The 9,667-nt window shown below is 38.6% G+C and overlaps 1 protein-coding gene across 2 annotated transcripts; it reads left to right on the plus strand.

Moving 5' to 3' along the window:
• The first annotated feature begins 786 nt into the window (after positions 1 to 786).
• On the plus strand, positions 787 to 8,508 carry S100Z (S100 calcium binding protein Z). Of its 2 annotated transcripts, XM_006119125.5 has the most exons (4): positions 787 to 868; positions 1,632 to 1,712; positions 5,104 to 5,263; positions 7,258 to 8,508. In XM_006119125.5, exons 3-4 carry the CDS (start codon positions 5,123 to 5,125, stop codon positions 7,423 to 7,425), a joined length of 309 nt encoding a protein of 102 aa, XP_006119187.1. In that variant the 5' UTR covers positions 787 to 868; positions 1,632 to 1,712; positions 5,104 to 5,122; the 3' UTR covers positions 7,426 to 8,508. The 2 variants fall into 2 exon arrangements, with proteins under 2 accessions (XP_006119187.1, XP_089635488.1); XM_089779362.1 differs by lacking the exons at positions 787 to 868; positions 1,632 to 1,712 and having other exon boundaries at positions 5,081 to 5,263.
• The last annotated feature ends 1,159 nt before the right edge of the window (positions 8,509 to 9,667 follow it).

The following is a 9,667-nucleotide window of genomic DNA, read 5'->3' on the forward strand; positions in this document are numbered from 1 at the left end:
TCTAGGGGGAAGTACCATAAGCCACTTCTGGCCTATATTTGGGGCACAATGCTCCTCCCACTACCACAGCTCCACTGTGCTAGCCAGCACATTATGGGAAAGCACCCAGAACATAAAGGGGAAACAGCTTAAATGCTGGAGTATATAGCTAAGCCAGGAGATCAGGCCATGTTTAGTTCTGTTTCTGATTTATAGGCCAGTTTTATTTTATTTTAAATAAAATCTGGTCATCAACTATGAAGGGAATTTTTGTAAGGCCTGCTCCCACTGGGAACCTTTCCAATGATTTCAGTGGGCTGTCATGAATTAGCAAGATACAGTACAGCAGTGGTCCCCAAGGCGGTGCCCGCCGGGGCATTTATGTGTGCCTGCCGAAACATCTGGTCTGGCCCCACCCCCGGCGTGCGGCACGTGTGGCGCCGGCCCCAGGCTCGGAGCGCGTGGGCAGCCCCTGCCCCCAGCGCACGGCACATGCGCAGTGCCAGCCCTGGGCTCAGGGCATGTGGGCGGCCCCTATCCCCGTGTGAGTGGCTCCACCCCCGGCGCCCGGCAGCCACGAAAGGTTGGGGACCACTGCAGTACAGCCTATATTAAAACAGAGCAGGTAACACAGCTTGAAAGGAAGGTAAAAGTAATCCAATGATTTCTATTAATTTGGGGTAACCACCTATTTTTGTATGGTACTGGTTTTCAATCAGGGGTACACATACCCCTGCAAGTACACAGAGGTCATCCAGGGGTTATATCAACTCATTCCTAGCTTCTTGCCTACTTTTACAACAGGCTGCATAAAAAGCACTAGCAAAGTCAGTACAAAGTACAATTTCAATGACTTGTTTATTCTGCTCTGTATACAATCCACTGAAATGTAAGTACAATATTTATATTCCCATTGATATATTTTATAATTATATGATAAACATGAGAAAGTCAGCAATGTTTCAGTAATAGTGTGCCGTGACATTTCTGTATTTTGATGTCTGATTTTGTAAGCAGGTAATTTTTAAGTGAGGTGAAACTTGGGTGTGCAGAAGACAAATCACGCTCCTGAGCAGGGAACAGTAGCCTGAAAAGGTCGAGAGTGGCTGCTGTAGTAGGGCCTGATACTAATCTGCCGAGCATTCTCCATGTTCTTTGAAGTCATGTAGAAAGAGAGTGTTCCTGGGTTCCTCTAACAGAAGAGCCAAGTGAAATCATGACAATTTCTTGTGACACAAATATTAGCCAGCCCCACAGAATAGCATTTCTTAGACAATTAGCTAAAGTGAAGTAGTCAGAGTACTGGAAGGGGCTATGCAGATTATATCATTGTATAAATTATTGTGCTTATGCAATAAAGATACAACTTTCTTGTGTCCTGAGGAAGAGGGCACTGAAAGTTTATATCTCTCATCTGAAAGTTATACCCATTGCTTTCTCTGCATAGCTAATTGTATTTACACTACTTGGTAGCTAGATGTGGTTTAGAGAGATGTATGCTGAATTGTATATATGATTGTGGATATTCCACAGTTTTCAGTACTGTTGATTTGAGGATGCAGGCTAGAGGGTCTTTGCTGCTGTTTATTTAATCATCTTATTCAGATGTTTTAATTAATCTGATTAATAAAAATTTCTGAGCAATTATGTAGGTATTAGTGATCACAAGAAGATACAACCCTGAATGGCCCAGCTGCTTGTGATGATACTTGTTATGCACCATCTCAACAGTGGTAAGTAAATGGAATGCTCCAGATGTATCATAGAATCATAGAATACTAGAACTGGGAGAGACCTCGAGAGATCATCGAATCCTGTCCCCTGCCCTCAAGGCAGGACTAAAGGCTATGTCACTAGAGTATTAGACTGCCTCTCAGTAGAACCTTCTGGGTGTTATCCACCGCCAAAGGGAGAGCAAATGGATGATGCCAAGAAGGGGAGCGCTTGTTGCATTCCATGGGTGGGTATAGTACGGGGTGAGAGCCCAACACACTAAGTGCCTCCTAGAATCGCAATGTCATGGATCCAGTAGAAAGTAGCTGTCATGGGATGTCCTGATCACAGAGGATAAGGCAATTCTCAGGCAGCCAGTGCTAGTCCTGTGAAAGACAGAGGCTCTGAAGTCTTCAGGTAGCCAGACCAGAGAGAGGAGCTCAGTGATGATGCATTCATGGCAAGTTCCCAAGTAAATAAACTGATGCATTGGTACCATTTGGAGCTCATCAGTGTGTTTGGCTTCATTGATAGGTATGGTGAGCAAGAAAGGAAAAGGATTAGCACAGGGAGAGAATATTCACTGGGTATTAGGGTGAAGGTGAATATTGGGAGATAAAACATGTTCTCAAACTCTAAGGGCTGATAGCAAGAGATTCTCCCTGGAGGGCCCTTGACTCTTAATTTTACTTTTCTTTTTAGGGACCTGCAGAGCAGATGCAGGACACATCTATCTGGTTTTCTGCTGAGCTCATGACGAGGACTTTTTTAAGCAAAGGCCTGATTCACAAAGATTTAGATTCCTAAAGATTCAGCTGTGTGTCTAGAGGGATTTCAGTAAGAGTGAGGCACCTAAATACATTTGAGTATATGGGTCCTAGGCAATTTTAGAAATCTTACTAGGTACGTATTTGCACCTTGCTGTGCCTAAATAGCTTTACAAATCTGCCCCAAGTGCCTAAACATTAAGGTTTGCTGTTTTAGAAATGCACACAGATTAGATTAGATTATAGTTTGGTTTGGTTTGGTTTGGTTTGAAAGGAATTATTTTGAGATGACTGTTTTCTAATCTCCAGGCCTGCACGTGGGCCCATTTTCAAAAGGTCAAACAATAAGAGAATATATATTTTGCATGCACCATTTACAACTCTTCTGTTGTTTTCAGTGATTTTTTTGAGTGTGATAAGCTCATAGTGAAAAAAGTATTAAACAGAGTAAAATAAATAGCGATGGAAATCAGAGATACATCTTTTTCTTTATGATCATTTCAGAAAAGCATGCTTATATCTCTGTGTCTAGATATTGATAAAGCATTCAATCCGTTTAGTAGACAGATGTGTGTCCAGAAAAGGATCGGGATATCATACAGGAAGATCTGGATGATCTTGTAAATTGGAGTGATAGCAATAGGATGAAATTTAATAGTGAGAAGTGTAAGGTTATGCATTTAGGGATTAATAACAAGAATTTTAGTTATAAGCTAGAGACACATCAGTTGGAAGTAACGGAGGAGGAGAAGGACCTCGGAGTCCTGGTTGATTATAGAATGACTATGAGCCGCCATTGTGACATGGCCGTGAAAAAGGCTAATATGATCTTGGGATGTATTAGGCGAGGTATTTCCAGTAGGGATAAGGAGGTATTAGTGCCATTATACAAGGCATTGGTGAGACCCCATTTGGAATACTGTGTGCAGTTCTGGTCTCCCATGTTTAAGAAGGATGAATTCAAACTGGAACAGGTACAAAGAAGGGCCACTAGGATGATCCGAGGAATGGAAAACCTGTCCTATGAAAGGAGACTCAAGGAGCTTGGCTTGTTTACTTTAACCAAAAGAAGGCTGAGGGGAGACATGATTGCACTTTTTAAATATATTAGAGGGATAAATACCAGGGAGGGAGAGGAATTATTTAAGTTTAATACCAATGTGGACACAAGAACAAATGGATATAAGCTGGCTAGTAGGAAGTTTAGACTTGAGATTAGACAAAGGTTTCTAACCATTAGAGGAGTGAAGTTTTGGAACGGCCTTCCAAGGGAAGTAGTGGGGGCAAAAGATCTATCTGGTTTCAAGATTAAACTAGATAGGTTTATGAAGGGGATGGTTTGATGAGATAACATGATCTTGGTAACTAATTGACCATTCATTATCAGTGGGTAATAGGTCAATGGAGGGATGATAGGAGTTACTATAGAGAACTTTCTGGGTGTCTGGCTGATGAGTCTTGCCCACATGCTCAGGGTTTAGCTGATCGCCATATTTGGGGTCGGGAAGGAATTTTCCTCCAGGGTAGATTGGCAGAGGCCCTGGAGGTTTTTCGCCTTCCTCTGTAGCATGGGGTACAGATCACAGCTAGAGGATTCTCTGCATCTTGGGGTCTTCAAAGTATTTGAAGGCTTCAATATCTGAGAAATAGGTGAGAGGATTATTCTAGGAGGGGTGAGTGAGATTTTGTGGCCTGCACTGTGCAGGGGGTCAGACTAGATGATCATAATGGTCCCTTCTGACCTTAAAGTCTATGAGTCTATGAGTCTATGTGTTTTAGAAATTAGGTGACCATTGGCTAGAGTGTGTCAAGTGTATATTTTCTTGGTAACATTTCACCTAGTTTGTAAAATTGTTAATTCTCACTTTTTATTGTATGATATTGCTAGTGATTTTCCTGACATGTTTATCTTATTACCACTTTGTAATAGTTCACCCTTGGTTTATGCAAAGTAATGTTTCCATTTCACTAAACTCTATTTTTAGTCATTTTCCCAGTCCTCAGCTTCCTAGCAACTAATTGTATTTCCACACTTTCCTGTTTTTAATGAAGGGATTGCTCTTCTCCCTACTGAATGCTCTGTGAAGGCCCCTTGAGATGACTTCATTCCAGGTGACTTAAAAAAATCCCTAAAACAATAGGACCCAATCAAGTGAAAGCTAATGCTTCAGCATTTGAATCTGCTATAGTTAATGATTTCTCTCTGAGCCTCAGGGAAATTGGTGTGCTAGGGAACAAGCCTTCAGTATAAATGTGTGTATGACTTATCTAGTACTACTAGTTGACAATACTGTTTTGGCTGAACAGGTAGGAAATTATGTACTGGTATAATATGCTTTCTTTATACCTGTGGCTTCAACTTGCTGTACAAATGGTTTCCTGTTGGTCTTGACCAGTAAAGCTTTCATGTAACCCTTCACATTTATTTTCCAGAGCTAATCTGCAGTACAATGTTTTACTTTAATTGTACCATAGTCTAGTGATGTAAACCACCATTTGACTGCATGGAGTAAATGAATACACTTTTTCAGTATTTATGACAGGTTCTGTTTTACAGCTGCTCCAGACAGCTTTCTATCTCCTCATGTGCTTGGGTTCTATATAATTCATGTGCAGTACCAATGATCTTTGTTCTCTGTCCTAGAGCTGTTTCACACCACAATATGCCTACACAGCTGGAGAATGCTATGGACATCTTGATCAAGATTTTTCACCATTACTCAGGCAAAGAAGGGGACAAATACAAACTGAATAAAGGAGAACTGAAACTGCTCCTTACCAGTGAACTCACTGACTTCCTTTCAGTAAGAGACAGTTTCTGCATTGTTTTATTTTAAGATTTAGTGGGTAAAATAAATAGCTGTTGAACGATTCTGGAATAGCGTTTCCTCATACAATGAAGTCCATGCTGTGACCGCATCTGAATTATACAATCAAATGAAACTGTGTTTGTGGAGCCAAAGAGAAAGTGCTAATATCAAATGTCTTCTTTGTCAAGTATGTTAAAACATGTACCTTTGCTTTGAACCACCAGTCACAAATGATGAAAACCATGTATTTCACTGATTTATTTGGCAGAGTGTTTGAACATCAGTGATAAAATGCAGTCTAGAAATAGAGAAAAATGATTTAGTTAACTCAATTTAGTTGAAACTGAGTGTAGACCGACCCTCAGCAAAAGTGGGATACAATACAGGTATAAAGAGCTCAGGAAGAGAAAGTTTTAAGTGTAGTGAATGGAAATGAGCATGCAGTCTCAAACATATACAGATTGATTGTGATCAGCACTGAGAATGTTTCATGCTGTTTGAGGGCTTCTTGAGGCTTACAGTTATGAGGTACACATTTGTGCATAGGTTTATTAGCAATCCATGTGTTCTAGCTATAGATAGCTCCCTATCTGTACTGAACAGAAATATGGCTGAGAAGAGTTCTCAGAGTCAACGCTGATTTGAATGTATTTATGCACATATATTATTTTCTGAAATTATTCAAACTGAAATTCTTATGGAATCTGATGCATAATTGATTTCCTGTGTTTTAGGTACCCTAACAATTTTGTGGTCTTTAATATCAATAGCAGAATTATTTTGAATCAATTTGTAAAATGTCTTGGAATGGGTTTTCTTTTTTAATCCTGCCTATTGATTTATTATTATGGGAAGATTATGCTGCCCTTACTCATGCTGAGTAGGATACATACCTGTTAAGTGAGGTTCTACCAACTATGACAAAAGAAGACAGTGTCTGGCCCTATATAAATAACTGCTTGAAATTATAAATAGCATTTTTTTTACAAAAGAACAAAAATCCCCAACCAACATTGATATATAGTAGTTGATATTTTAATATAGACATCATGGACCAGATTTTTACTCATAGCTCCCCAAGTCTGGTTGCTTCATTTAAATGCATATTTGTTGCCAAGCCTTTTTGAAAATCTGGTCTTATGCTTTTAACACTGTCAATATTGATATATTGTCACTTAATTGCAAATTTCACACAGCTCTTTTATTTTTCATTTTTACAACAGATTGAAATAACTGATATTACTTAAACTTTTAGCACATTACTGGATTGTACTATGATATAACAGAACAATACATTGAAGATGTCCATCATTGTTAAGTCATTTCTTGTTAAACTAAGTACAAACCTGAGACATTTGGACTAGTTAAAGATACAGTACATATGAAAAAGAAATTCTTGTAAGGCTTGTGGATCTAAAGCAGCAACATATGTCTCTTCAAAAAAACGAAAAACATTTTGAACTTGTGAGAAAATAATGTTCAGGCAGACTATATTGAGACTTGAAAGGATTATATTTTCACCAATAAATGTTAACAATCATCAGTTTCACCACAACAAAACAAAGAAAAATTATTTTTCCATTGATAATAAGCTAAGTAAGAAAAATGCTGTTTGAGAACTTACAAGAGTTTGATTTCAGGATATTTCCCTGATATATTTTGACATGTGATGTTGATAATTTGTGTTTTAACTGTTATAAAGCTTTCAGCATTTGCTATCATTCAATAATTTTTATCTGACCCTCTCCATAGTTTCCCACACCTGTAAAAATTTGTATTGATAAACAAAGAACAAAATGGTTAAAAACCTTAATTCTGCACAATTGTGAAACTGTAAATAGATACAAATTCAAAATGCTTTAAAATAAACGGAAATTAGTCAAACAAAAAATAAAGGAATTTTGCCAAGCCTAACTACATTAAGAAACATCAAACTGCAGGTCAACCTATATGGCTTTTTTTAATTAATTTTCTTTTTTTCTCTCTAGTGCCAAAAGGATCCCCAGCTAGTTGATAAAATCATGAAAGATCTGGATACCAATAAAGACAATGAAGTGGATTTTAATGAATTTGTTGTTCTGGTTGCGGCTTTGACTGTAGCATGTAATGACTTCTTTGAGGAACAACTAAAGCAAAAGGAAATTGGAAATAAGTAAATGAATCATTCAGACACAAATGTAATTGAACCATGCTTAATTAGCACTCATCAGCATTTTGTGACTACAATTTATGCTGTGTTAATGTGGTTAAATCCTAAAGACTAGGGCTTTAGCTGGTGTAGAGCAGTAGGATGTAGCTGACTTCAGTGGGCCCATATTGATTTTCATCATTTGAGAATCTAGCCCTAAGTATCTTCCAATATTTATTTTTTGCTTTCCCATCATGCACTTATCTCCCTGATGCAAGAGTTCCAGCTGACAGTTCAAGTGGCAGAGTTTCAAAGTTTTCACCCTCACTCACCTTTTTTTCATTTGCCTTCTCCCCTCTCCTACCTCTAGAGTGCTGCTTTTCTGACTTTTAGAGCCATTAACATTTTTCAAACAAAAATGTTCCTGATGAAATATGGATTATTTTTTAAAAATGATATTTTTTAGAGGGTGTGGGAATTTCATTTGACATAATTTTTGAATGGGAACATTTGAAATGAAATGCAATGAAAACTTCATTTAGTTTTGAACTGAGTTTTTAATATAATTTTGAAGTGTTTGTTGAAAAATCCAATTTTTGACAGGCAAAATAGGGTGATTTTTTGACCAGTTCTGCTCAGTTTTGGCCACTTTTTTTCTGTTTTCATTTCTCAAGCCCTCCCTTCACTTGCACTGATAGGCTGCAATCTTGCCTTTCTCCCATCTATGTGCACAGAATGCATGGCTTCCATTAGCTTCTCAACCTCTCCCAGCTTAATTTCTATTGAATTCATGCCACTGTAGTCAACGCCTTCCCTCAGCATAAAAGAATCCATTCAGAGGATACATGATTTGAATAAATGAGTAGAGCACTTTGTCAGCTGATTGCTTATAGGATGTGTGGAAGAAGTAGACCTTCAGGGTAGATGTGACACCGTGATAGGATTCTCTTTTCTTTGTGTTGCCTCATTAGATGGGAGGAGTCTTTGCAAGCCTATTGAAGGAGTTGTGGCAAGAGGATCTTGCCAGGTGGCAGAGACTCTGTTTTTCCTCTCACAGAAACTTTACGTGTGCTTGTTCATTGTTTGTCAGTCTACAATAAAAGGCATTTAGCTTGGAACTGCACGATTTGCTCTTTGAATTTGGGGGGGGATACTGTCTGGCAGGGAATGACCTAATAATGGAGTGACTGACTTATCTCTACCTCCCCATACCTCAAACATCATTCAATAGTGAATATAGTGAATATAATATTAATATTATTTTTGTTACACAATATAGCATTACAGTTACCCAAGCTCTCATCAAAGAAGCATTCTGTAATTTAGGAGAGCATCATCAGCCATGTCTGGGGCAGCTGAAGAAGAAATCTGTCACTGACAGATGTTGTGTCATGCAGTGCCAGAGCTATCCAGTGGTAGCAGATGCCAAATGTGCTGTTCCTCTTTGCTGTGTGTTTAGTGATGCTATGACTGACATTTATGTACCATTCGCAGAGGATTAGCTGTGGGTGAATGGAAAAAAAAGTATCTAACAATGTTTAAAATGTTATGTCTCACATTATCTCATGCACCTCGATTTACACATCAATTTCACTTTCTAAGAGACCAAAATGACAGCAGGGAAGCATTATTTGGAAAATCAAGGTGTGGCAGTGCTTCGGATACTGAGGCTCAGCTTGTTACTCCCTTGCCTCCAGCAAATAGGAGACTTGCATATCCTCAACTCAAGCACTCTCCTCTGGGCTATGTCAGCCCTTTCTTTGCCTTGGAGGGTAATAACAGGCACACCCAAGGCCCTGAACCCTGTTAAAGCATACTCCTGTAGTGTCCAGCCTTTTATCTGCTGAAATTCACTCACAGAAATAGTAGGCCTGGTTCTCTTACAGAAAGAATGTACATGCCAGTTTGTATGATTTAACTCAGGTTCAGCTCCTAGTATCATATCACAGCACTGATAGATAGATAGATAGATAGATAGATAGATAGATAGATAGATAGATAGATAGATAGATAGATAGATAGATAGATAGATAGATAGTGAATAATGAACAACGATTATCAAAGATTCAAGGGATAGTGAGTAAGGGTTATGGAAACAAGAGGTTATGTATAAAACAATATCATAACACACTCTGAAGAGTTAAGTAGGCTAATCTCTCTAAACTAGAGGAGTCCTATGTCACTATGCTATTAATGATCAGTGTGATCCTGGCTTTCATTTAAAATCTCATACAGTGTTCTAGGATGAACTGAAACATATGTACTAGGAA

Source organism: Pelodiscus sinensis, chromosome 6, assembly GCF_052426305.1.
Source record: "Pelodiscus sinensis isolate ZL-2025 chromosome 6, ASM5242630v1, whole genome shotgun sequence".
Taxonomy (NCBI): domain Eukaryota; kingdom Metazoa; phylum Chordata; order Testudines; family Trionychidae; genus Pelodiscus; species Pelodiscus sinensis.

Excerpts from the sequence above, each read along its gene's own strand:
- S100Z (XM_089779362.1), top strand. The coding sequence starts at position 5,081 with ATGATCTTTGTTCTCTGTCCTAGAGCTGTTTCACACCACAATATGCCT. Across the intron at positions 5,264-7,257 it reads AACTCACTGACTTCCTTTCA|TGCCAAAAGGATCCCCAGCT; the intron begins GTAAGAGACAGT and ends TTTTCTCTCTAG.